Below are 27,953 nucleotides of genomic sequence, written 5' to 3' on the forward strand. Positions count from 1 at the left end.
ATGAGCCAGTGAAATTCAGAATATAAGGACCTATCTTAAAAATGTATACTTCAGGCCAGGTGTGGTGACACATGAGTTTAATCTCAGCATTTGGGAGGCCAAGGTAGGAGGATTGCTGTGAGTTCAAGGCCAGACTGGACTACAGGGTGAGTTCAAGGTCAGCATAGGCTACAGTGAGAGTCACTCTGTAATATATATAAGATATTACTCGGGAGATCACTCAGTGGATAAAGACCTTTGCTTTCAAAGTCTGTTGGCTCAAGTTAAATACCCCAGTGCCTATGTAAAGCTGGATGCTAAGTGGTACATGCATAGCATGCATGCACCCCCCACACATATACAAATTAATTAATTAAATAAATAAAAAATCAACACACAATGGCACATACCTTTGATCTCAGCACTTGGAAGGTAGAAATAGGATCATTGTGAGTTCAAGGCCAGCTTGGAACTACACAGGTCAGCCTGGGATAGAGTGAGACCCTACCTCGATTAAAAAAAAAAAAGAAATATACTCCACTAAATTGTAATCTGAAGGATATGGAGGAATATGTATTCAGCAACAAGAAACTGAATACAATATAGAATATACATCTACTTACATATATATCTTACTAAAATTAAGCCAAGATGAGATAAATCATTTCAACAGATATACAGCAAGCAATGAAATTGATGAAGTTATAAAAAACTCTCCCAGCTAAATAAACTGTAGCCCCGGAGGGATTCACTCGTGAGTTCTACCAAACCTTCAAGTAGGAACTAACACTAATGCTTCTCAAACTATTCCATCAAATAGAAAAGCAAAGAACATTACCAAACTCCTTTTATGAAGCAATATTACCCTGATACCCAAACCAGATAAAGACACAACAAAAAAGGAAATTACCAGCATTACCAACCAATCTCCTTCATGAACATAGGTGCAAAAATCCTTGACAAAATACTTGCAAATACAGAAACACATCAGAAAGATCATTTAGCTAGGTATGGTGGTGCATACCTTTAATACCAGCACTCAGGAGGCAGAGGCAGGAGGATCACTGTTCAAGGCCAGTCTGGGACTACAGAGTAAGTTCTTGAGCTAGAGTGAGACTCTATCTTGAAAAAAAAAAATTGGGTGGGGGGGGGAAGGACAAAAAGATCAGTTGCCTTGATTAAGTGGTTTTATTCCAGAGATGCAAGGATGGTTCAATACATGCAAGTCAATTAACGTAACACACTATATAAATGGGCTCATCTCAATAGATGAAGGAAAGGCATTTGACAAAATCCAACTGGAAATAGAAGGAACATATCCTAAAATAATAAAGACTATATATGACAAACTTTTAGCCAACTTTATACTAAATGGGGGAAAACTTGAAACATTTCTACTAAAACCATGGACAAGATAAAGGTGTGTACTTTTTCCACTCTTATTCATGTAAGTCTGAGCTATATCAATAAGAAACAAATAAAAGGGACACAAATGAAAGCAAGAAGTCAAGTTATCATAATTTGCAAATGACATGATGGTACATATAAGAGTTCCTAAAGACTCTACCAGCAAACTCTTAGAGTTGATAAACACAGGAAAGTAGCAGGATAAAAAAATTAACACATAGGAATCAGTAGACTTCCTATATACCAGTAAGGAATGTGCTGAGGATGAAATCAGGTAAAAAATTTTATTCACAATTATCTCAAATAAATACATTGAAATAAACCCAACTAAGGAAGTGAAAGACATATATAACGAAACCTTTGAAACACTAAAGAGAGAAATTGAAGACACTATGAAATGGAAAGGCATTCCATATTCATGGATTGGAAGAATCAAAATTGTGAAAATGTCTATCCTATCAAAAGAAATCTACAGATTTAAAGCAATCCTAATCAAAATCTTAATGCCATTCTTCACTGAAATAGAAAAAAAATCCTAGAATTCATTTGGAAGTACAAAAATCCTTGGATAATCAAGGCAATTCCGAGGAAATATAGGGCTGGAGCTATCACCATACCTGATTTTAAGGTATATTACAAAGCCATCATAGCAAAAATACCATGGTACTGGCACAAAAAGAGAGATGTAGCAAACTTTTTGGTGGTTTGAATATGATAATTTGAATGTATGGTCCCATAGACTCAAATGTTTTATTAAAATTGAGATCATAACTTGGTTCTCTAGCCACCCAGCAGAAGGAAGTGTCACTGGGGACAGATCCTGGAGTCCAGCCCAGCAGTTTGAGCTTGGCAGTTTGAGTTTTGTGGTGCTGGCTATTGATGATATCTCTCTGCTTGGATCTATGAAAGGAATCTGACTTCTTTCACTATTGGTAATGCTTCCCTGGACTCTGTAAGTCTGAAATAATCTCCCTTTCTCCAATAAGCTGTGTCTGGTTGGAAGTTTGTCTCATCCATGAGAAGCTGAGTACAACATAGATCAATGGAACAGACTAGAGGACCCAGATATAAATGCTGGCAGCCACCGACATCTTATTTTTGACAAAAATGTCATAGACATTCACTGTAGAAAAAATAGCCTGTTTAACAAATTGTGCTGGGAAAACTGAATATCTATCCATAGGAGAATGAAACTAGATCCTTAACTATCTCCATGCACAAGAATAGATTCCAAATGGATAAAAGATCTGAACATCAGATCTAAAACTTTAAAGCTGCTAGGGAAAAAACGTAGGAGAAACGTTTCAACATACAGGCATAAACAAGGACTTTCTGGGTAGAACTCCAGTTGCTCAGGAAGTAAGACCACTACTCAACCAGTGGAACTTCATGAAATTCAAAACCTTTTGTACAGCAAAGAACACTGTTAATCAAGCAGATATCCTACAGAATAGGAGAAAATCTTTGCCAGCTATACATCTGACAAAGAATTACTATCTAGACTATAGAAATAACTATAAAAACTGAATAATAAGCTGGGCATGATCGTGCACACCTTCAATCCCAGCACTCCAGCATATGACATAGGAGGATCACCATGAGTTCATGGTTAGCCTGGGCTATAGAGTGAGCTCCATGTTAATCTGGGCTAGAGTGAGACTTCGCCTTTGAAAGCCAAAAATATCACATGGAAATAAATAAAAAATTAAACAATTCAATTAAAAATGTGCTATACAGGGCCAGAGAGATGCCTTAGTAGTTAAACCACTTGCCTGTGAAACCTAAGAACTCAGGATTGATTCCCCAGAACCCACATAAGCCAGATGCACATGGTAGTGCATGCATCTGGAGTTCATTTGCAGAGGCTTAGAGGCTCTGACATGCCTATATTCTCTCTGTTTCTCTCTCTCTCATTCTAATAAATAAATAAATAAAAATAAAATATATTCAAAAATGTGCTATACACCAGTTGTGGTGGCACATGCATTTAATCAAAATACTTAGAAGACTGAGATAGGAGGATCATCATGTGTTCGAGGCCACACTGAGACTACAGAGTGAATTCCAGGTCATCCAGGGCTAGAGTGAGACCCTACCTTGAAAAAGTAAAACAAAACAAAACAAAACAAAACAAAACAAAATGCTGTGGATCTTAGTAGAAAGTTCTTTAAAGAAGAATAAAAAATGGCCAAAAAATATTTGAAAAAAAAGTTCAGGGACTTCCAGCCAAGATGGCGACCGCCAAGCTGCGCTGCAAATACCGGGGAAAGAAAGGCAAGAAATTAAGTGTTATCAGGGTCTTCTTGCCATTGGGAGGGCACAGAGTGGGGAAAACAGGGAATTGCAGATCCCCTCTTGGGTGGGTAGTCTACCCCCCATACAGCCCCAAGCGGCTGTGCTCCGTTCACGCGCCTGTGGGAACCTCCACTGCTGTGCTCCATTTGCACACCTGCCAGGACCTCCACCACTGTGCTCCGTTCACACACCCGTGGGGATCTCCACACCCAACCTCCACAGTTGTGCTCTGATCACGCACTGGCCCGTCACGTGGTGCTCAGTTCGCACACCAGTGGGGACCACCACCACTGTGATCAGGCGGCCACCAGACCCGTTGCTGCTGTGCTCCGATCATGTGCCCACTGGCCAGCCTCCACTCTGCCCTGATACCATGCCGGCAGCAGCTGCCTCTGCACTACAATTGCATGTGCAGTGGGCCCGGTCCCACAGCAAGGGCCACACAAGCTCACACTGAGTCACTAGCACCAGCTCAGGTGCCATCCCCTATCTGTCCATCGCCTCCCATCTCCCACTCCCCTGTGGTGGGAGAGTGCAGACTGTTTGCAGTTCCCAGTGTTCCCAGCCAGAGTTTGGGCAGCTTCAGGGCTTGCTACCTCAGTCCCCTTCCAAGCTCAAAGGCAGGCAGCTTTGGTGCATTACTGGGTGAGAATTCAGGCAACTTGGGCGCCCCTGTCAGGCAGTAGATAGGCGGCTTTGGCAAGAGAGAGAGCACAAAACCAGGCTGCTTGGTAACTGCCCCAGGCTGCCTTGGATTCTCATTGAGCTAGAGCCCAGGCTGGTCCACCCACCTACCTGCCCATACACTGTCATGGGTAGACCACAGCGCAAAAGAAATAACATGAAAAATAAAATGCAAGAAAATCCAGATAGATCACCCAGTCCAACAAAGATTACATCTAACCAAAACATAGAAGAATTTTTAGGATCAGAACATCAAGTGGAAGCTAAGAGCAATGCAACCCTGACCAACCTACTGCTAGAACTTGCAGGAAAGCAACAAAGGACTGATAATCGTGTTGATGCTACCATCACTAAGCTAGAGCAATATAAGACATTGGAAGGAATTCAAAGAGAGCTAAGAGAGTTTAGGGAGAGTGAAAAAAAAAAAAGAGGACCTTAAAAATCAGCTGGCCACACTAAATGAAAACATAAAGAAATGCAAGGATGAATTCCAAGAATCATCAAGAAAATCAGAAAATGAGGTAAAAAGGGAGCTGGACAGAGCAATGGAAGTGATACATAGGAAAGTAGTAGAAAATGCAAACTTAATTGAACAAGTCCAAAACTCTCTAGAGGCTCTCAAGAATAGAGTCAGCAAAGTGGAGGATAGAAACTCTGATCTGGAAGACAGGATGGAAGAAACAGTTTGAGAGTTCAAAAATTTCAGTAAGTTCAAAAGTTCCTGTGAACAGAACATGGGAATTGTGGGATACACTTAAACATCCTAATATCAGAATCATTGGAATACCAGAAGGACAAGAATTTCAGACCAAAGGCATGGAGAAATTATTTAACAAAATAATTGAAGAAAACTTCCCCAGTCTCTTAAAAAAAAGGCCCATCAAGATACAAGAAGCAAACAGAACTCCTACCCAACTGGACCAAAGGAGAAACTCCCCAAGACATATTAAAATTAAGACCTAAACATTGACACCAAAGAGAAAATCCTAAAAGCAGCTAGGGAAAAACAGCACACCACTTTCAAAGGAAACCCCATGAGAATTACTTCAGACTTCTCAATGGAAACCCTGAAAGCTAGAAGGGCCTGGAATGAAACTCTCCAAAGTCTAAGAACCTATGGCTTCCAACCCAAACTACTCTACCCGGCAAAAGTCTCCCTCATAATAGATGGTGAAAGAAAAACTTTCCATGACAAAATTCAGCTTTACAATTATATGAAAACAAAAATCAAACATACAGAAAGTATTCCAGGAAATTCTCCACAGAGAAGAAACAAATAACCAAACACAAATGCCTACATGAAGCAGATCACAACAACCAAACCCAGAGTAGACACAAAAACTTTCAAATTCTGTAAAAACACCAACACACCTCTACCACCACCACATGGCAGGAATCAAGTCAAATCTCACAGTCATCATCCTAAATATTAATGGCCTTAATTCACCCATCAAGAGACACAAGCTAACAGGGTGGATCAAAAAATTAGACCCCTCAATCTACTTCCTTCAAGAAACCCACCTTACCACTAAAGTCAGAAACCTCCTCAGGGTGAAAGGGTGGAAAACAATATTCCAAGCAAATATGAATAAGAAACAAGCAGGTGTAGCTATATTAATATCGGATAAAATAGACTTCAAACCAAAAATAATCAAAAAAGACAAAGAAGGCTACTTCCTACTTATCAAGGGAACAATTCATCAGGAGGATAGTACAATCATAAATCGGTATGCACCAAACACAGGGGCACTACAGTTCATAAGACAAACCTACTTGACAATAAAACAGAAATAACCACCAACACCATCATAGCTGGGGACTTCAACACACCATTATCAGTAACAGACAGATCATCCAAAAAGAAACTCAACAGGGAAGTAAGAGAGCTCAACAAAACCATAGAACACTTAGACCTAACGGACATCTACAGAACTTTCCATCCCAAATACACAGACCACACATTCTTGTCAGCAGCCCATGGAACATTCTCTAAAATAGGCCATATTCTGGGTCACAAAGACTGCATCCACATATTTAGGAAAATTGACATAATTCCCTGCATGATATCAGGTCACAATGCTATATTGCTAGAAATCACCAACAAAAGACCCACCAAGAATCCCAATGGCAACTGGAAACTGAACAGCACACTCTTAAACAATAAATGGATAGTGGATGAAATAAAAAATGAAATTGCAAAATTCCTGGAATTGAATGACAATGAGAACACATCATACCAAAACTTATGGGAAACAATGAAGGCATTCCTCAGGGGAAAATTCATAGCACTCAATGCCTTCATAAAAAAACACAGAAAGATCCCAAATCAATAGCCTAACCATCCACCTAAAGGCACTGGAAAAACAATAAAAATCCAACAAAAAGAGCTCCAGAAGGAAAGCAATAATTAAAATCAGAGCAGAAATTAATGAATTGGAAACCAAGGAAACAATTAAGGCAATTGACAAAACAAAGAGTTGGTTCTTTGAAAAAATAAACAAGATTGACAAACCTCTGGCCAGTTTGATCAAGCAAAAAAAGGAGAGGCTCCAAATTAACAAAATTCAAAATGAAAAAGGAAGATCACAACAGACATAAGTGAAATTGGGAGAATCATCAGGACTTATTTCAAAAACCTCTACTCCACAAGACTGGAAAATGTAGAGGAGATGGATAAATTCCTGGATGCATATCATCTACCAAAGCTAAACTCAGAGCAGATTAATCACCTCAATGAACCCATTACACTCATGGAGATTGAAAAAGTATTTAAAAACCTCCCCAAAAAGAAGAGTCCAGGACCAGATGGATTCCCAGCTGAATTTTATTAAACCTTCATGGAAGAACTCAAACCAATCTTCCTAAAACTGTGCCACACAATTGAAGAACAGGGAAAGCTACCCAACTCTTTCTATGAAGCTAGTATCACCCTAATCCCAAAACCAGGCAGAGATGCCACAAGAAAAGAAAACTCCAAGCCTATTTCCCTAATGAACATAGATGCAAAGATCCTGAACAAAATACTCACAAACTGAATCCAACAACACATCAAAAGCATTATCCACCTTGACCAAGTGGAATTTATCCCAGGAACACAAGGGTTGTTCAACATACGAAAATCTGTCAATGTAATACACCACATAAACAAGCTTAAACATAAAAACCACATGATCATTTTGATAGATGCAGAAAAGGCCTTTGACAAGATACAACATCACTTTATGATCAAAACACTGGAGAGAATCGGCATGGCCGGTTCACATCTTACCATAATAAAGGCAATATACAAAGCTCCAAAGGCCCAAATAATACTTAAACAGAGAGAGACTGGAGGAATTCCCATTGAGATCAGGAACAAGACAGGGATGTCCTCTCTCACCTCTGCTTTTCAATATAGTTCTGGAAGGCCTAGCCCAAGCAATAAGACAGGAGAAGGAAATAAAAGGGATACAATTTGGAAAGGAAGAACTTAAGTTAGCTCTATTTGCTAATGACATGATTGTATATTTAAGAGACCTGAGAGACTCCATCCCAAAACTCCTGAAGGTGATTAACTCCTATAGCAAAGTAGCAGGATACAAAATCAATGCACAAAAATCGGTAGCATTTCTGTATGCAAATGACAAAGATACAGAAAAAGAAATAAGGGACATAGTCCCATTTTCAATAGCAACAATAAAATAAAATAAAATACATTGGAATAACATTAACCAACAAAGTAAAAGATCTATACAATGAAAATATAAAAACTCTCACAAAAGAAATTGAGGAGGACTTGAAAAGATGGAAAGACCTCCCATGCTCCTGGATAGGCAGAATTAACATTGTGAAGATGACAATCCTACTAAAGGCAATATATAGGTTTAACACAATTCCAATTAAAATTCCTACAGTGTTCTTCACAGAGATAGAAAAAAATGATCTCAAATTTCATATGGAAAAACAGAAGGCCTCGCATATCCAAACATATCCTCAGCAAAAGAAATATGTCTGGTGGCATCACCAAACCTGATCAAAAGCTATACTACAAAGCCATAGTAATAAAAACAGCATGGTACTGGCATAAAAACAGGAGTATAGACCAATGGAATAGACTTGAGGACCCGGATTTTGGGTCAAGCAACTATAGCTACTTGATATTCGACAAAGGCCTGAACAATATAGACTGGAGAAAAGATAGCATCTTCAACAAATGGTGCTGGACAAACTGGATAACCATATGCAGGAAACTAAAATTTGATCCACACATTTCACCATGTACTACACTCAAATCCAAATGGATCAAAGACCTCAATATAAGACCAGAAACTCGACTACTATTGGAAGAAAATTTAGGAAGTACTTTCCATGATATAGGAATAGAAAAAGACTTCCTGAACAAAACCCCAGTAGGTCATGATCTTAAACAGTCACTCAACTAATGGGATCACATGAAGCTGAAGAGTTTCTTTACAGACAAGCATACAATAAGCAAAGCCAATAGATTATCCACAGAATGGGAGAAAATATTTGCAGGTTATCCAACTGATAGAGGCCTAATCTACAAAGAATTAAAAAAATCTAAACAGTAAGAAGTCAAAAACCCCACTCACAAAATGGGGCAAAGAGCTGAACAGGCAGTTCACAGAGGAAGAATACAAATGACAAACCCACACTTAAGAAAATGTTCATCATCCCTAATCATCAGAGAAATGCAAATTAAAACAACTATGAGATTCTACCTTACCCCAATAAGGATAGCAAACATCAAAAAATCAAATGAAAATAAATGCTGGTGAGGATGTGGAGAAATAGGAACACTCATCCACTGTTGGTGGGAGTGTAGGATGGTACAACACTTTGAAAAGCAATATGGAGATTCCTGAAAAAGCTGATTATAGAGATACCAATAGACCCAGTTATTCCCCTACTAAGCATCTACCCTAAAACCCTCAAATCACAGGCCAGAGAGATTTGCTCAACCATGTTTGTAGTGGCTCAATTAGTAATAGCTAAGAGGTAGAATCAACCCAGATGTCCATCACTAGAAGAATGGATAATTAAGATGTGGTATATCTACACAATGGAATTCTATACAGCAGTAAGAAAAAAATGACAAAATGAAATTTGAGGAAAAATGGTTGAACCTGGAACAGATCATTCTCAGTGAACTTACCCAATCACAGAAAAAAAAATTGACACATAGTCTCACTCATCTATAACATCTAACCTGAATCTACCCAAGATACCTTACATACGCAGCAAGCACCTCATGGACTAGACACTAGGATGGATGGGGAGGGAGGGGAGGGCATCGAAGGGGTGGGAAACACTAATCTGGACCCAAATGGCAATGGTACCATAAAATTCTACTTCCTAAAAGGCAGACCAAATGGCTGAAACTTCACTAGACCCTTACAGGAAACACCTGAACCACAAGACACTGGAGAGGGTAGGATCAAGACTAACCTAACTCTTCTACATCTTCCCTCCCTCCCTCTCTCCCTCCCCACTTCTCTCTCCTCTTTAACTCTTGTATATTAGTTATGTTTTTCCTCATTTTCTTAGTGGGCAGTGACCTGTAACCCCCCACTACCAGCTTGGGGCTATCATCCACAATGAGCTTTTGATCAGAGAAACCTACAAGGTTTCCCAAAACAATGACAGACTTCTGTCAGAGTACTTGATGACCCACCAAAGGCCAGTGATAAGACCCTATTGCTGAAGACTCCATATACAGCTGACGCGTAAAATGGAATGACATGGCAGGAAGCCAGGAGAGAGTCAGTCCCCAGACAGTCAGCGTGTCTAGTGCCAGAAGGTGCTACATGGGAGACTGGGGGAAATGACCAATATCTGTCCAAGCAACTCATGGTCTAACCTAATTAGCAACAAATAACCTGGTGTGATGCCCACACAAGTGCATTAGTTGCACACAGCCATGGTGGGGAACCAGCTGCTCTTGATTTGGCTAACTGATTCCCTCATTGGTACAAGACCCATACCTGGAGCTGGGAAACAAGTCAGAACCATATCCAAACATAAGCCTACTCTCCAAAATCAAGCTACCATCAGTCATGGGGTACAAGAGGGCCTACACCACTTAAACTCTCTATAGAAAAAGTAAGGGTTTTTTTTTGTGGGGGAATTTTTGGCATTATGGTTCAGCTAAAAGATCGTGACTATGGGCATATATGAACATCATTGTAACTGATAAAAACTATGGGGACTTTTAAGGTTAGATGAATGCATTGCATTTTAAATCATGGATGGTTGTCAGTTTATGGGGATCACAGGCGAAATGTGGTAGTTTGATTCAGGTGTCCCCCATAAACTTAGGTGTTCTGAATGCTAGGTTCCTATCTAATGGAGATTTGGGAATTAATGTCTCCTAGAGGGAATGTATTGTATTTTTTGTCTGCTTCAGTGCTGAGGTGTTGGGGCCTATGAGGCCCTGGCTCTCTGATTTTGTAGGAGTTGATTTTTCTCTGTGTTCATCTCCTTCCCCTTTGTGCTGGTATTCGGTTCATCAGGAAAACATCACCCTTGCTTGTTTCCCCAATTGTCCTTAATTTCAGTTGGGCCCCTTTTGAGGTATGTTGGGGCAGCTCTCTCCTTAGGATCTGCATCTATCTGAAAAAGAGAAGCAGATTCTCCAACGGAGAGTAAGTTAGCACCCGGAAAATTAAGATAACAATTACTTTTTTGATAGAGACTTTGATAGGTGTAGGCCCTCTTGTACCCCATAATTGATGGTAGCTTGATATTGGAGAGTGGGCTTATGTTTGGGTATGGTTCTGACTTGTTTCCCAGCTCCAGGTATGGGTCTCGTACCAATGAAGGGATCAGTTAGCCAAATCAAGAGCAGTTGGTTCCCCACCATGGCTGTGTGCCACTATTGCACTTGTGTGGGCATCACATCATATTAGTTGTTGCTTATTAGGTTAGACAATGAGTTGCTTGGACAGATATTGGTCATTTCCTCAAGTTGCCCATGTAGCACCTTCTGGCACTAGACATGCTGACTGTCTGGGGACTGACTCTCTCCTGGCTTCCAGCCATGCCATTCCATTTTACGTGTCAGCTGTGTATGGAGTCTTCAGCGATATTGTTCAGTTTTCTTGACTTTGTGTATGCTCTATAGCTTTTCTTGCTGTTTATTTGTAGTTTAATCCCATTGTGAACAGATAGAGTGCAAGGAACTCTTTCAATTTTTCTATATTTATTAAGATTTTCTTTGTGTCCTAATATATGGTCTATTTTAGGGAATGTTCCATGTGCTGCTGAAAAGAATGTGTATTCTACAGCATTTGGATGAATCCAGATGCTTCTCTGTTTACTTTTTTTTTTTTTTTTAATCAGGATGACCTGTCAATTGATGAGAATGGGCTATTGAAGCCACCCTCTACAACTTTGTTTTGTATTATCTGTGACCTTAATTCTCATAGTGTTTGTTGAAATTGGAAGTCCCCATGTTAGGTGCATGTTTAGAATTATAATGTCCTCCTGTTGGAGGATTGCTTTAGTCAATATAAAGTGACCTTATCTTTTCTAACTAATATTGATTTGAAGTCTACCCTTTCAGATATTAGGATAGCAACACCTGATTATTTTCTAAGCCCATTTGCTTGAAACACCATTTCCAACCTTTAACCCTGTTGCAGTCAGGTTGTCTTGCTGGCAGAAATCACCCGACCAAGGGCAGCTTTTGAGAAAAAGGTGTTTATTTTGGCTTACAGACTAGAAGGGAAACTCCATGATGGCAGGGGAAAACAACAGCATGGGCTGAGAGAGGGCATCACTTCCTGGCCAACATCAGATGAACAACAGTAACAAGAGAGTGTGCCAAACATTGGCAAGAGGAAGCTGGCTATAATACACATAATCCCGCCCCAACAATACACTGTCTTCAGGAGGTGTTAATTCCCAAATCACCATAACCTGGGAATCTAGCATCCAGACTAAGTTTGTGTGGGACACCAGAATCAAACCACCACATACCCTAAAATAGTGTCAATGTTTTGTGAAAAGGTAAGTTCAATGGGAATTCCTTCAGTCTCTCCCCATTAAATATTATTTGGGCTTTAGGAGCTTTATATATAGCCTTTATTTTGTTGAGATATAAACCATCCATGCCTATTCTCTCCAATGTTTTGATCATGAGGTGATGTTGTATTTTGTCAGAGGCCTTTTCCACATCTATTAAAATGATCATATGGTTTTTGTGTTTAAGCTTATATATATGTAGTGTATTACATTGACAGATTTCCATATGTTTAACCACCATGAATTCCTGGAATGAAGCCTACTTGATCAAGGTGGATAATGCTTTTGATGTGTTGTTGAATTCAGTTTGTGAGGATTTTGTTCATGATCTTTGGTTCTAAGTACATCAGGGAAATAGGCCTCTAGTTTTCTTGTGGCATCTTTGTCGGGTTTTGGTGTTAGGGTGATAGTACTTCATAAAAGGGACTGGGGAGCTTTCCCTGTTCTCTACTTATGTGGCATAGTTAGAGAAAAATTGGTTTCAGTTCTACATGAAGGTTTGGAAGAATTCAGCTGAGAAGCTATCTAGTTCTTGACTCTTCTTTTGGGGGAGGTTTTTTTTTTATTACGTTTTCAATCTCGATGTGCGTGATGGGTTTGTTTAGATTAATTTCATCTGAGTTTAGCTTTGGTAGGTGGTATATGTTCAGGAATTCATCCATTTCCTCCATATATCCAGTTTTGTGGAGTAGAGGTTTTTTAAATAGGTCCTGATGTACCTCCCAATTTCACTTATGTCTTTTGTGATTTCTCCTTTTTTCATTTCTAATTTTGTTAATTTGAAGCATCTGTTTTTTTCACTTGATTGGCCAGGGTTTATCAATCTTTATTTTTTCAAAGAAACAGCTCTTTGTTTCATCAATTTTCTTAATTGTTTTCTTAGTTTACAATTCATTAATTTCTGCTCTGATCTTAATTATTTCTTTCCATCCGGAGCTTTTTGGGTTGGGTTCTTCTTGTTTTCCCAATGCCATTTGGTGGATGGTTAGGTTATTGATTTGGGATCTCTCTGTCTGTTATGAAGGCATTTAGTGCTATGAATTTTCCCCTAAGGACTGCCTTCATGTGTCCCATAAGTTTTGGGAAAATGATGGTATGAGCAGAGGTTGGACATTACCTTCTGGCCAACATCGGGTGGACAACAGGAACAAGAGACTGTGCCAAACACTGGCAAGGGGAAACTGACTATAAGACCCATAAGCTCGCCCCCAACAATACACCACCTCCAGTGCCGGAGACGGCAAGCATGCCATTTCAGGATCACGAGGAATTGAGCGCTGAAGAGCTGCTTGACACAGTTCCAGCCCAGCTGTCTCTTCCTTGAAGTCTGATGTGGCCCCTCTATAGAAAAATCTTTGGCTCTCTATGCCACAGAAATATGTGGTTTTCTATATAATGTTTGTCTTTCTCTGTCTTTCACTTGGTGTCCCAATCTCTAAGTTTACTTTTCCAATAAAAATTGGTGTTGGTAAAGTGTTGGTCAATGTATCTGAAAAAGGCTCTGGCATAGAATTGGAAAAACAAGAAAATGGGTCAAAGATAATTGTTTTCCTTAAAGGCCTTAAAGAAAGTCAGGCATAGAGTACAGTAAACTTAGGAGAAAACAATGAACCTCCTGAAACAATGTAAACATTGTTATATGACTAATTTTTCTAAATGGTGGCAATTGCAATTGAGTCTTTACCAGGAATCCTTACAGAAAAATAACCGAAGTCAGAAATAGTTCAATTGGGGGGACCAAAGTCTAAGTATTGGAGGGACGTGAAAAGGAAAATTCAAAATAAGTAATTAAAGGATAAATGGATCTGCTGGATCAGTGATTAATGATGGGAAGCCCCATTTGTGGTTGTTTTACCTCTCACCTTTAATAGAGTAATTGAAAGTAGAAGTCCAGGAAATCACAAGTGCTTGACCGCACATACATGGGGAAAATGTGAAAACAGTTAATCATTACAGGGGCCTGACGACTTTACTTGACGTGAATAATTATGGGATTGCTTGATGATAAGGAATAACAAAAAGTTTCTATTAATTCTGTAAAATTGTACCTTTCTTAAAGTTTGTTCTTGCATGACATGATCAGAAAATAAAAGACTGAGACTAAGAGCTGTGGCAGCAGAGAAGCAGAGAAATATAGAAACATGGAAGCATAGAAACAGGGAAAAGCAGAAAACAGAAAAAAGACAAAAAAAAATAGAAAAAGAAAAAAATAGAAAAATAGAAAGAAAATAATAAAAAAAATATAGAAACAGTAAAGGAGGCAGAGAGAAAAAGATAGAAAAACTCAGCTGCCTTCAGCATTAGCCTGTCAGCTTGCACCAGAACTTGGCTTCAAGTCGTTATTTCTCCACTCCCTTTCACACCTCTCTTCGGGGACCCTCCTTCAAGCCAGGGCTGGACCCCGGCACTCCAGGAGTCTTTAATTTCCAATTGCCATCAGCTGGGGAGACTAGCATTCAGAATACCTAAGTTAATGGGAACACCTGATCAAACCATCACATTCTGTCCCTGGCCCCCATAAACTGATATCTGTACATTGTATAAAATACAATGCATTTAATACACCTTTAAAAATTCTCATAGTTTTAATCAATCTTAATGATGCTCAAGCATCCCCATAATCTAAGGTCTTTTAACTGAACAGTCACACTACAAAAGATGGCACTGGGCATAGCAAAGAAATATTCAACCAATTGAAGATTTAAAACAGCAAGGGCAAATACCAAACTTTGTAGCTCCAGGTGCAACAACTCTAGTCAGTGACAAATCTCCAAGACCGATAATTCTAATCAGCAACAAGTCTCTGGAGTTCCAATTCCATCCCTCCAGCTAGGCTATTCACAGTCCTGGCAAACTTCATCCAGAGCTGGCAGCTCTCCTTGGCAGCCATCTCATTGTCCTGGCATCCCCACCGGGTCTCTACTGCAACCAATGGTCCATTCTCACAGCTCCATCGGGTCTCCATGCAGGCATCCAGCAAACCTGCTTCACACTGCCCATGGCCATTTCTAAAACCCAAGACCCTGTTGCAAATGTAATGACCCTCTCTTTCCTGCATTTCTTATACTCCACAATACCAGGTGGAGTGCCAATTTGTTAATCCAGGGTGGAATAAAGAAAACTTTGAAGAACAGGACACTCCTTCAGCATTTAGGCCCTTTCAAAATATTGCATTTTTTCTGTTGTCCCAATGCAGATCAGCTGGCCTGATCTCAATGGTTGTAGTCTCTCACACAATTGCAGCTGAATAGGCAGCAATTTCAGCCAAAAGATTATTTTCTGTGCCATATCCCTCTGTACACACCAGTACATTTGTATACACTGCAACCCTGCACAAGTTCTCAGGACATGGGCATAACAGCAAACCTATCACACAAACTGTTTCTATCCCACTCCAGACAAAGCTCCTTTTTACCCTCCTAACCCAAACTTCGCAGTCCATAGTTTTTACTGCATCCTGGTCTTTAAACTCTGACCAAAATAGTCCATCAAGCTGTACTTACAGCACTGCAAGGTGTCTCTTAGGCCAAGGTTTCAAATCTCTCCACATTCCTCTTTCAAATCAACTCCAAAAGGCCAAAGCCAGACAGTCAGGTGTCTAGCAGCAATCCCACTCCTTGTACCAACTTTACTGTTTCAGTCAGGTTTACTTTGGTGGCAGAAACCAAGAGTAGCTTGTGGGAGGAAAGGGTTTATTTTGGCTTATGGACTCGAGGGGATGCTCCATGATGGCAGGAAAAAAAAATGATGGCATGAACAGAGGTTGGACATCACCTCCTGGCCAACATCATGTGGACAACAGGGACAAGGGAGTGTGGAAACAATGACATGGGGACAGTGGATATAACACATATAAGCCCATTCCCAACAAAACACCACCTCTAGGAGGCATTAATCTCCAATTGCCATCACCTGGGGAGACTAGCATTCAGAATACCTATGTTTGTGGGGAACACCTGGATCAATCCACCACATATAGGTGCTTAGGAATCAAACCTAGGTTGTTAGGCTTTTCTGGTAGGCACCTTAACCATGGGGGTTATCTCTCCAGCCCAGCAACTTACGTTTATATCTACAAATATGCCTAGTTCAATCCATTGACAGGGGCTAGGCAGTGACAACCAAGTCACAATGAGCACATCTACCTTTTATGATTTGGCTTCAAGGGCTGGAGATATGGTTTAGTGGTTAAGGCATTTGGCTGTGAAGCATAAGAACCCAAGTTCTATTCCCTAGTGCCCACATAAGCCAGATGCACAAGGGGGTGCTTGTGTCTGGAATTTGTTTGTAGTGGCTGGAGTCCTGCTGTACCTGTTCTTTCTTTTAAAAAAATTTTTTTGTTTATTTTTATTTATTTATTTGACAGTGACAGACAGACAGAGAGAGAAAGAGAGAGAGAAAGAGAGAGAGAGAGAATGGGCATGCCAGGGCCTCCAGCCACTGCAAATGAACTCCAGATGCATGCACCTCCTTGTGCATCTGGCTAACATGGGTCTTGGGAAATCGAGCCTTGAACCAGGGTCCTTAGGCTTCACAGGCAAGTGCTTAACTGCTAAGCCATCTCTCCAGCCCTGCCTGTTCTTTATATCTTCCCCTCTCTTTATCTCTCTCTCTCTCCCAAATAAATAAATAAAACATAAAGAATTTGGCTTCTCAATAACATTTACTATTAAAGTGGAACTAGGGCTGCTTGGAGAAATGGCTGGCTCCATGTCTAGTGCTGGAAAGTGCTACATGAGCTACTGGGGAAAATGACCAATAACAGTCTGAGCAACCAGAGGTCCAAGCTACTCAGAAGCAAACACACTGACAGGATGTCCATGCCCGTGCAATAGTAGCACACAGCCTCAGTAGGCAACCAGTAGCTTTCTGATTGGCTAAGAGACCCGTTCAGTGTAAAAGAACCCATATCTGGAATTGGGAACCAGATCAGAATCCTGTAGAGACAAAGGTTATGTTCTCCAGTGTAAGCTCTCACTAGTCTTTGACTAAAAGAAGGGTTTCATAATCAAATTATCCCTAAATTAATAATAATTATCCCATTTAAACTATGCTGACTTCACTTTCCCTTGGAGAATCTGTCCTTTTTCAGAAGGTAGCAAGACTGAAGGAGATAAACTATGCCTCGCACTTCAGCCAAGACACAGCTGAATCCACAGAGGAATGGGGAGATAGCAAGTGTTCTGCTTCCATGCTGAACTTGATAATCAGTGCCAGGGTGTAGGAGACAGACCCTGAGGATACTCAACACCTACCAAAATAGAGATCCAGAGGCTCCTAAGAGCTCATCACTGACATAGACTTACAACTCACCCTCCATGGCTCAGGGAATTTTGCAGAAGAGGGGCAGAAAGATTGTAAGAGCCACAGGTTTAGACATCATGCCCAGAAGCATCCCCCCTCCCAATAACTGCCTGCTTCCACAAAGCATAAACCACAACCTCATAGGGAATACCTACAACCCCACTGAGGCATGTCCCCAATGTAATGGGGGCAGAGATGAGGGAAAAGAGGGTACCAACATGCCGCGGACTGACTCTCGGGGAGATCAGGACTGAGGGAGAACAAGGGCGAAGGCTCAAGGAGAACTCGGGATTTGGCGAGGAAATGACAGACAGACACACTCTAAGTTGAATATGCTGCTGCAATTTACTGAAGGTTTCATGAAGGTTTTATACAGATTGAACAAGGAAACTTAGCAAGCCAACAAGTGATCTCAGAAATCATTAATCTAAACATTCTTAAGTATTGTTTTATTCTAAGCACCCATGTAATATTTATCAGGCAGGAAATGTACCCATTTTTTTTTTTTTTTTAAGGAGGACGTCTTGCACTATTGACCACAGCTTTACATGAATAGAAGCTTGGGGCAAGAGGTATAAGGTGAACAATAGGTTATTTATTTCTTATAAACTGAGCAGAGAGCCATCTCTTTCCACTTATTAGATTATTTATATAATCCTCATATTCATTATAAAAGTGTTTCTATCCAAAAGACCACCAATATTTTAAGGCTGGTTTAATGCTTTCCAGGAATTCTTTTCTTTCTTATCTAGAGTATAAGCACCAAAGCTTACGTTTCCTTGCTAAGCGTTCCATAAATGGAAGAGAATGCCATAGCCTCCTTTTTTCTTTATAATTCACCCATCTATTACCGAATTTGTCATATCCTCCCTCATAGGGGAGTGGAACTAAGTAGATTCCAGCTCTAGGAGTCCACCATCTGCCCTTGATCAAGTACTGAACATATCCCCCAGGAAGTTTCCTGGTGGGAATGCCTAAGTTTTGTAACTCCTTTTCTGTAGAACTGTCATGTTTCTTATGAACATTACCGATCAACATTTCTACTTTCACTTTCTCAGGATCAGTATTGTCTTCAGTCATCATAAGCTATTTCTACTCTACACCATCTAAAAACTGTCCTAGAGTTAATTTTTTATTCCTAGTAGAGTTATACAATTCCTCCATTGTCCTAATCATAGGAGGGGCACATTTAATACTCAAATTGTTCCTTGTACTTTGATTGTGTGCATAAATACCAGTAAGCATAGCGTAGAACTAGCTGTTCTTTGACAAACAACCAGAAGAAAGCAGAAAAGAAATAAAGCACAGAAAATAGCCCACTGGCGCCAGCAATTAGGTCGTCGTGACTTCTTATAGGCAGCAGGAACCATGACAGTAGCTGACTGCCAAGGGGTCACCGGGGGCATCCCTCCGAGGAGTGCTGGCCCTCTGTCCTCAGCTCTCTTCCAGTGTAGAGAGGCATCTTTGCTACACAGGTGAGGTCGCCGTGGACGTAGCACCAACACATGATGTATTCATATAAAACATCTTATTATTAATAATAATAAAGATAAAAAAGTTTTCAAAAGAAATGGCTGGCCCCAGGGCCAGGGCAAGGAAAGCATTTGTTCAAAGAATGTTGGGAATATAACATAAACGTATAGATTTATACAATTACTTTTTCATTGCTGGGACAAAATGCCTGACCAGAAACCACTTCTGGAAGGAAAAGGGTTTTATTTCAGCTTATAGTTCCACAGGGTAGTCCCATCATGACATGGGAAGAATGGCACACCATCACATCAGCACAGAGGAAGTAGATGAGAAAGAACAGTAAGGAAGGTGAGGATGAAAAGCCTCATGACCTGTCTCCGTGACACTTCCTCCAGATAGGCTTTACTTTCTATAAGTCCACAACCTCCCCGAGAAGCACTATCAGCTAGGGATTAAATATTCAAACACATGAGTCTAGGGGGGGTTGCTTTACATTCAAAATACCACAAGAAGGCATCCATTTGGTTGTCCACTAGTCAGCTCAGTGACAATTTGAGCATCAGAACAAATAATGACAGATCACAACCCTCTGCATAAGGTAGGAAACCACTATTTCATATAAATAGATACTTATAAATTAAACAATCCATGATACGTGTTCATTATAAAGGTTAAAAGAATCACTGTGGTGGTGAAGCCTTTGCTCAGACCAGAAGGGGTATGGTCTTTCTGGGAAATTTTGATGTGTCCTGGTGGTTCTTTAGTCACATTCTTTTTTGTGTTACAACAAGATATTCAAGATACAGCTGTACTATTCTTGCCTCAGTTCCTATATTGCCATTTCTTAAAACACTGTCTTAATAGAGTGAAAAACATGGTCAGCAATGGAACACACTGAAGCCACATCATGTATGGCATGTGATCACCTTGCATCACCTCTTTGATGTTCACGTCAAGGAGTTACAACCTAGAGCTAACCACGAGGAAACACAAGCAAATTCAAACAGAATGGTCTAGCCTACTTAGCAGCACATAACCTGTCGTGATGCTTACACAAGTGCAATAGTGGCACACAGCCATGGTGGGAAACCAACTACTCTTGATTTGGCTAACTGATCCCCTCAGTGGTATGGGACCCATAGCTGGATCTGGGACACAAGTCAGAACCATATCCAAACATAAACCCGTACTCTATTACCAAGCTACCACCAATTGTGGGCTACAAGAGGGCCTACACCTACTAAATTCTCTATAAAAAAGTAAGGGTTATCTCATTTGTCTGGTGCTAACTTACTCTCCATTGGAGAATCTGTTTCTCTTTTTCAGATAGATATAGATCCTAAGGAGAGAGCCACCCCATCATACCTCAAAAGGGCCCTGGCTGAAACTAAGAACAATTGGCAAAACAAGCAAGGGTGTTGTTTTCTTGGTGAACCAGGTACCAGCACAAGGGTGAAGGAGATCAACACAGAGAAAAATCAACTCCTACCAAATCAGATATCCAGAGACCCAGAGTCCCCAACACCTCATCACTGAAGCAGACCAAAAATGAACCCAACATGGCTTAGGGAAATTTTGCAGAAGAGGGGTGAAAAGAATGTCAGAGCCACATGCAGAGACATTTATCCTACCCATAACTGTGGGCTAACTCCAGAATGTATGACCCATATACCTCAACAAGGAGGGGCCTGAGGGAGGGGGTAGGACATGGATGAGACTAACAATGGTACCAAACTGACTGTATTAGCTGAGTATAAAACTAATTAATAAAAAAATAATAGCAACCTTCAGTCTTCAAGTATGAGCACAAAGAAAGTGTGGGAAAGGCTGAGAAACTGTTCCAGACTGAAATCAGGTTATGCCAACCTAATGCAAGGGATGCTTCTTTTTGTTGTTCTAGAAGAAATCCGTGGTTTTATGAAACACATTATTAAAGCAATTGACACAATTGAATGGGAACTTAAGAGTAGATATTCAGCTGAGCATGGTAATGTAATTTGTGGGTGCTCCATGGTTATGATTTCTGCATCAGCAGATATGTGACACACAGAATTCCAGGCCCCAACTAAGTCTTCAGTGCCTGAGTGGAGTGTCTGAGTAAAGAAAAAGAGAGGTGCCTCTGTGTTCCCTCTGAAGCTATGTCTCAGCCTTCTCCCTATGTGACCTCAGGCAGGTCCCTTGGGCCCTCTGACCCTAATGTCTTCATCTCCTCAAACACAGCTGATGAGGCAACCTTGCCTCGTGGTTGTGACGACTGTAGGCTGAGGGTCTGTGGAAAGCAAATAACTCAGAGTTAGCCTGAGAAGAGACGGCAGTGAAAAGCTGGGAGCAGATGCCTTTCTTCACTTGAAAGCATGTTATAAATCCAAAGACAGTCCCCTTCAGAAATTAGCACAAGATGGGCATGGTGGTACAGACCTGTAACCCCAATACTTTGGAGGTGAAGGCAGGAGAATTAGGAGTTTAAGGCATCTTAACTTCATATCTAACTCAAGGCCAGCTTGGGCAACATGAGACACTCTCTCCAAAAATAAAATAAAATAAATAGAAAATATAATAGGATAAAATAAGGCAGATAGATAAATGGCCCTGTTTTTCCTGACAAGCAGTAGGCCAAAAGTGCAAGGACTAATCAGCTGAGAATAGTGGTACACTGCAGTTTCCAGGTTCCAGTCTTGAAATCTAGTTGAAAAGCACGGAAGTCCACTGTCAGTGACAGAGTCCCAAAAGATTTCTCCAAGAACTCTGCACAAATATGTTCAGAACTGCCCAGCCCAAACTCTCTGACAACCTGCACATAACCCATGAGAGCCTTCACATAGTCCACCTCTGCAGCAATTGCCAGAATCCAAGTCTGGGGTGAAGGCAGATATTGGAAAACCCAGGTCTGGTGCCTGCACCCCAAGTCTGAGCAAGGCTATGCAGAGAGGGCCTTGATACTCCTAGTGGTTGCTTAGGCTCTTCCTGCCTCCCAAACTAATAAGTTGGAGACTGCCATCCATAGCATGATAACTTATTTAAGCAGCAAGGAAAAAGAACTTTAGTCATCCTCAGGTCCCCCATGTCACCTTAACTTTACCTCCCATCCCCCTTGAAACATATATGTTCCTGCTTCCATTTAACCAACCAACCAACTCTCCCTCTTACAGAAATATCTGCATTCCTTTACCATAGGGACAGACCAAAGTCTCATACTGTGTCCACTCCAAGTTCAAGAGCTATCAGGGATGCCTGCATCTCCTCTTGTGAAGTTTTCTTCAAACATAAGGACAGGCTTATGTCCTTATGCTGAGCATTCAGAAAATTATAGAAATCCTAAACCAGATGTAGTTACCAACCTCCCATCAATGACCTCATCTGGGTCATTTTAGGTTCCTAAAGACAGTGTCCTAACACTGACTCCAGTCATTCACTGGAGACTATCATCTCACTTGTAAATTACTACCAATTTTCCATAGCTGTTACCTTCTCATTGCTGGGACAAAATACCCAACAAGAAGCAGCTTATGAAAGGAATGGGTTTATTTCTGGTTTATGGATTTATAGGGGAAGTTTCATAATGGCAGGGAAAGCATGACATGAACAGACAGGCTCACATCATATCCTCAGCAGAGAGAAAGTCGAGAGAGAATGAGCCCACTGTAGTAAGTGGGGCTGGGCTATATAACACCCTATAGCCTACCTCTAGTGACACACCTCCTCCAGCAGTGCTCCACCTCCCAAAGGCTCCACTAGCTGAGGATTAACTCTGAGGCTTGATCACAAACACATGAGACTCTGGGGGCCATTTAACATTCTAACCACCACATTCCACCCCCGGCCCCTAAAGACTCATGGCCATCTTGTGATGTAAAATGAATTCAGTCCAACTTTAAAAGCCCCCATGATCTTTAGCAGTCCCAACACTGTTCAAAAGTCCAGTCTACCACTGAGTTCATGATCTTGGTGGCAAAAACATTATAATTAAATCCATATTACTTGAAAATTATAGTGTTTGGAGAGATGGAGAGTCAAGGTTCAATAAATGGCTCAGGAATGACTGAGTGCCTGACTAAATCAATGGATGGACAGACAGATGGATGGGCAGAGTGATGTACAGATAAACATCTCTGGCCTCCCTTGGCCCTTGCTACTGGCAAACACATGAGTATGCGTCTGGCACAGGGCAGTTAATGAGCTCTTACCAATTGACTCATGTTTTTTCATCTCTATTTTTATTCCAGGCAGGCAGTGGTAATTAGATGGTAAATAAATAAGTGAAGGTTTCAGAAAACCCTGGTCCCAGCGTGTGAGAGCCAGCTGTCAAAGGTGGAAGGGGCCAAATGACCAAAAGGAGACTCAAGTATCCAGGATTGCACCAGGGTAGTTTGTTGGGGACTTATAGATAGGAGTGTATCATGGCTGGCAGCAAGACAAAAGATCCCACATTCCAAGGCATTCAAAATACTAGAATTGGGCTGGAGAGATGGCTAAGTGGTTAAGCGCTTGCCTGTGAAACCTAAGGACCCCGGTTTGAGGCTCAGTTCCCCAGGACCCACATTAGCTAGATGCACAAGGGGGCGCACGTGTCTGAAGTTCATTTGCAGTGGCTGGAGGCCCTGGTGCACCCATTTTCTCCGCCCCCCCCCTCTCTCTTTCATTCTCTCTCCTTCTCTCTGTCTGTCACTCTCAAATAAATAAACAAAAATAAACAAAATATTGAAAAGAAACCCAAAATACTAGGTTTCATTATGGCAATTTCATACATGTTACACTTTGTTCTAATTCTAATAATGTTAAGGACTAAATTAGACCAAGGAGGGCTGTAGCCCACCACAATGTACCTGGACTTTCTCAAAAGCTAATATGTCAAACATGAGTTAATAGTAGTACAGGTGGTCACAGGGCCAGCACACTATGTTCAGCTGTCATAATTCTGGCTGTTCTCTAGGGCTGGGGCTGTGTGCGAGGGCCACCCAGGGAGCAAAATAGTGGTTACAACATAGATAGCTGAAGGTATATGAAACTAGGTCCTGGTAGTCAACTGTTCCTTTGTGGGATGAGAATGCTAAGCTTTAAAGGAAACAATTCTCAGAGCTCAGAGGCATTTTGTAAGCATTTATTAATCAGAAGGACAGCAGCAAACTTGACCCAAGGAAGGCCTGTGAAGGTTTTCTGGAAGCCAGAGATCTACTGATGGGAATTTGTACCCTGCAGGCATTATTCAGAATTTTTCCATGGAAAGTGGTGGTGACAGGCAGATGTGAGGGCAGCCACAAACGCGATGAACTCGTTGAAGTCCACCTGGGTGTCTTTGTTGGAATCTAGGTCCTTCAGCAGTTTTTCTAAGTCCTTGGTGTCCTTTCTTGTCTGGAAGAAAAAGAGGTCAGAGGAAGAGATGCTGAGTAGCACTGGGGCCAGCCTCCTCCAGCTCCAGGAAGGGGAAGGGAAAGGCACTCATGTGTGAGCCCCATGCAGGTTCAGGTATGGGGCTGTGCTGCCTCTAAAAATACACATGTGTTTAGAGGCTGTAATCTGCCCTGGATGACATGATACAAACTGATCTCTCTCTCTCTCTCTCTCTCTCTCTCGGCAAAATTTGAATTGTGTTATACCATGCAGGAGGTAGTTTTTAAAATAAATAAATTTATTATTTCTGGAGACAGAGTTTTATATAGCCCAGGCTGGCCTTAAACTGAATATGTAGCTAAAGCTAGTCTTAAACTTCTGGCCCTCCTTCCTTTGCCTCTAAAGTGTTAGGATTACAGGTGTGCACCAGCATGCCCAGCCTATTTTAATTTTTAAAGGAGTCTCTTTGGATTTATAATGTACTTTCAAGTGGACAATATCCCCAGGAAAGGCATCTGCTCCCAGATTTTCTCTTCAGTCTGGTCACTGTGTGGCTGTCTCTTCTCAGGCTGGCGGTGAGCTATCTGCTTCACGCATACCTGTACTTATCACAACCACAAGGCAAGGTTGCCACCTCAACTGTGTTAGAGGAGATGAAGACATAAGTCCAGAGGGCCCAAGGGACCTGCCTGAGGTCACATAAAGAAAAGGTTGAGACAAAGGTGTTTCAACCTATGGAGGGAGTACCGAGGCCCCACTGTCCTTCACTCAGGTTCCAAGTTGCCAGGTGTTTTAGGATAGGACCAGGTTTTGAAAGCCAGCTCATGTGACAGGGCAAATTTATCACCTTCACTGAGGGACAAGCACGACCAGAGGAGCAGATTAACATGAGCAATGCTGAGGACTCAGCTGCAGACTGAAATGGTGTGTCCTTGTATGCCTGTTTATACAGAAAACATGAGCATGGACCCCACACAAAGACACAGCTGTGTGGGTAAAGGTAGGTGTTCCTTATAGCATCTTGGACTGGTAAAGTAAGGGAAGCTTTAAATTCATTAGTGAATTAGTGTGGGGCACACACACACACACACACACACACACACACACACACACACATCACAGCTGCAGTCACTGAAAGTGATGTTTCCAGTCTAGACAGGCAGCTGCTAGCATTTATGATGTTTTGGAAGTGCCAGGCCTTGGTGCGGGCAGTGAGAAAGCAGGGCCAGAAGTCTCTGCCCTCAGGTAGGCAGTGTTCTTTGACTTTATGCAGCTCTGCCATCTGTCAGAACCATCTTGGAAGACCGTAAACGAAGTTCAGTGGTTTGTTGGAGGGTCTGGACCTTCTGCTTCTCCAAGTCCCCTCAAGTGAGTTTGAGGTACAGGCTGGAGCCTCCTAGCTAAGGTACTAGTTCTCAAAGTGTGTTCCCTGTACACCTGTACCTGTCCCCATCCCCATCCTAACATCTTACATCAAAATACCCAAAGATTAGTTTCTCCAACTTTGTTGATCACCAGAATATCCCATGCTCCATGCCCAAAATCCTGGCACAGATGGTGTGTTCACCAAGCACCAGAGATGGAGAATTTATGCAATAATGTTCAGCTACAAAAAGTGGAAAAATGCATATAAGTTATAATTTTTCTCACAACAATCTTTGCTTGGGTAAAAGAAAGGAAGGGAGAGTTTATACAAAGGTTTCTTTTTCTCTCTCCATATGTCTCTGTTTTTTCATCTTTTACATACATACTTAAAAATACATTTCACATGTCTTTAATCCCAGCACTCAGGAGGAAAAGGTAGGAGGATCTCTGTGAATTCAAGGCCACCCTGAGACTACATAGTGAATTCCAGGTCAGCCTGGGCTAGAGATAAACCCTACTTCAAAAAAAAATCTTCATTGCATTCATATTTAGAAACTAGAAACATGGTCTTCTGAAGTATCAGTACTTTGAACATTTCTGACTTTGTTTTCAGCCACCAGAATCAGTGTGTACCTCTTAGATAGAAGGAGGGTAGAGTGGTGGGGAGAATAGGGTGAGAAAAGAGAGGTTGAGGGGATCAGAGAGATAAAGGAGAGGTTGAGGGGATAGGCTCTGCTTAGGCTTGCTAAAGGCTACCCAGAGCAGAAGCAAACTAGCTTCCAGCACATTCCTGAGGGCCTTCCCATGAGGCTTCTGTCTCCTGACTCACTACCTAAGGAAGGCTGCTGGTTTTGGGCGGAGGGACAAGCATGGGACCTCCCTTGTCCTTATTCTTGTTGTTCCCATTAATACCAGGCCACAAGAGACATGGTCATGGAGGAGCAGAGATATATCCAGTAGCCCTGGAAAAGGACAACCTTGGAGAGGAACAGCTCTGAGGGGCAGAAGATGGTTTCAGGGATAACCTTGGGCTCCATCCCTCCTACTTATTTAGGTTGGAGTCTGCTCTCCCTCAATCCCTTAGCAGGGAAAGAGTGCTTGCCATAAATGCACTGGAACTGGACCCCATGTTTCCAGGGTTGACTTAAGTATACCCTTGCCAGCTTCCCCTTCTTGGGATACTCCTTGGTCATATCCACACCTTACTAGGTCTTCCTGGAAACTCTTCCCGGCATGGGTTACAGTAGCCACTGGGTTTGACTCCTGTGCCTTCCACCCACCACACCCTCATCCTATTCCTGCCACTGTCCCTATCTGCCTTACCTGCATGAGGCATGGAAGCTCCTTCTGAATCAGTGACTTAAGCTCTGCTTTGGTCAGGCTGCGCTTGCTGACCTTATTGGTGGCATACCGGTTGAACACGCTGATGATGATGCCAATGGCTGTCTCCAGCTCTGTCATGGCGTTGTTATAGATTCTTCTTCCTCCTGTAGCTGGCTTGTCTAAAGAACAAATGTGTGGCTAAAGGCCCTGTTGTGCTTTTTAAAGCCAGCCTCACACTGAGGCAAAGGGTGGGACAGTGGGGGAAGAGGCAGTAACTAGATCTGCCCCTCCCTGTTTGCTCATCCAGTTTCCAGTTCCACTGAAAGACATGGTTGCGACCCTTTCTGCAGCTGGGCCACACTGCACTGTGCTAGCCTGTGTTGGGATCATCACTGAATCATACTTATCCTCCCTTCCCTCCCTGTGAGGGTCTCTGCAGTGAATGGGTGCCTGGTGCATGTTTGTTGACTGACCACTGAGGAGTGGGCCTGCCCTGTCCTTTCAGCTAAACTTTATCTTGTGGATGTCAAAAAGTTCTGGCACTTAAGGGGCAGACTTGGTAAGTGTTTGAGAAGGAATAAATGGGAAGTGTGGAGACCACATTGCTCCCTTTTCAGAATACACTGCATCTTTCAGAGGAGCAGCCTACATCTCAACTCCAGTTGCTCCCTAACTTCCAGAAGCCCTTGCCTCCTATCCACTGTGAGAACCCCCAGAAGTGCTTCTAAATGGGAAAGCTGAAAGAGCAGGGCTAGACAAGGGCTAGAAGG

The 27,953-nt window shown here is 41.7% G+C and overlaps 1 protein-coding gene across 1 annotated transcript; it reads right to left on the reverse strand.

The window, feature by feature from the left end:
- Nucleotides 1-24,366: 24,366 nt before the first annotated feature.
- LOC101610226 (S100 calcium binding protein P) lies at nucleotides 24,367-27,321 on the reverse strand. Its single transcript, XM_004656113.1, has 2 exons — nucleotides 27,184-27,321; nucleotides 24,367-24,516 (listed from the first exon to the last, which is right to left on the reverse strand). Exons 1-2 carry the CDS (start codon nucleotides 27,319-27,321, stop codon nucleotides 24,367-24,369), a joined length of 288 nt encoding a protein of 95 aa, XP_004656170.1.
- Between the last annotated feature and the right edge of the window lie 632 nt (nucleotides 27,322-27,953).

Source organism: Jaculus jaculus, chromosome 11, assembly GCF_020740685.1.
Source record: "Jaculus jaculus isolate mJacJac1 chromosome 11, mJacJac1.mat.Y.cur, whole genome shotgun sequence".
Classification (NCBI taxonomy): Eukaryota; Metazoa; Chordata; class Mammalia; order Rodentia; family Dipodidae; genus Jaculus; species Jaculus jaculus.

What these genes read in the sequence shown, in the direction of transcription:
- LOC101610226 (XM_004656113.1), bottom strand. Translation starts at nt 27,321, where the DNA reads ATGACAGAGCTGGAGACAGCCATTGGCATCATCATCAGCGTGTTCAAC. An exon ending in AGCTTCCATGCCTCATGCAG is followed by an intron (nt 24,517 to 27,183) that starts GTAAGGCAGATA and finishes TTTTTCTTCCAG; the next exon opens with ACAAGAAAGGACACCAAGGA.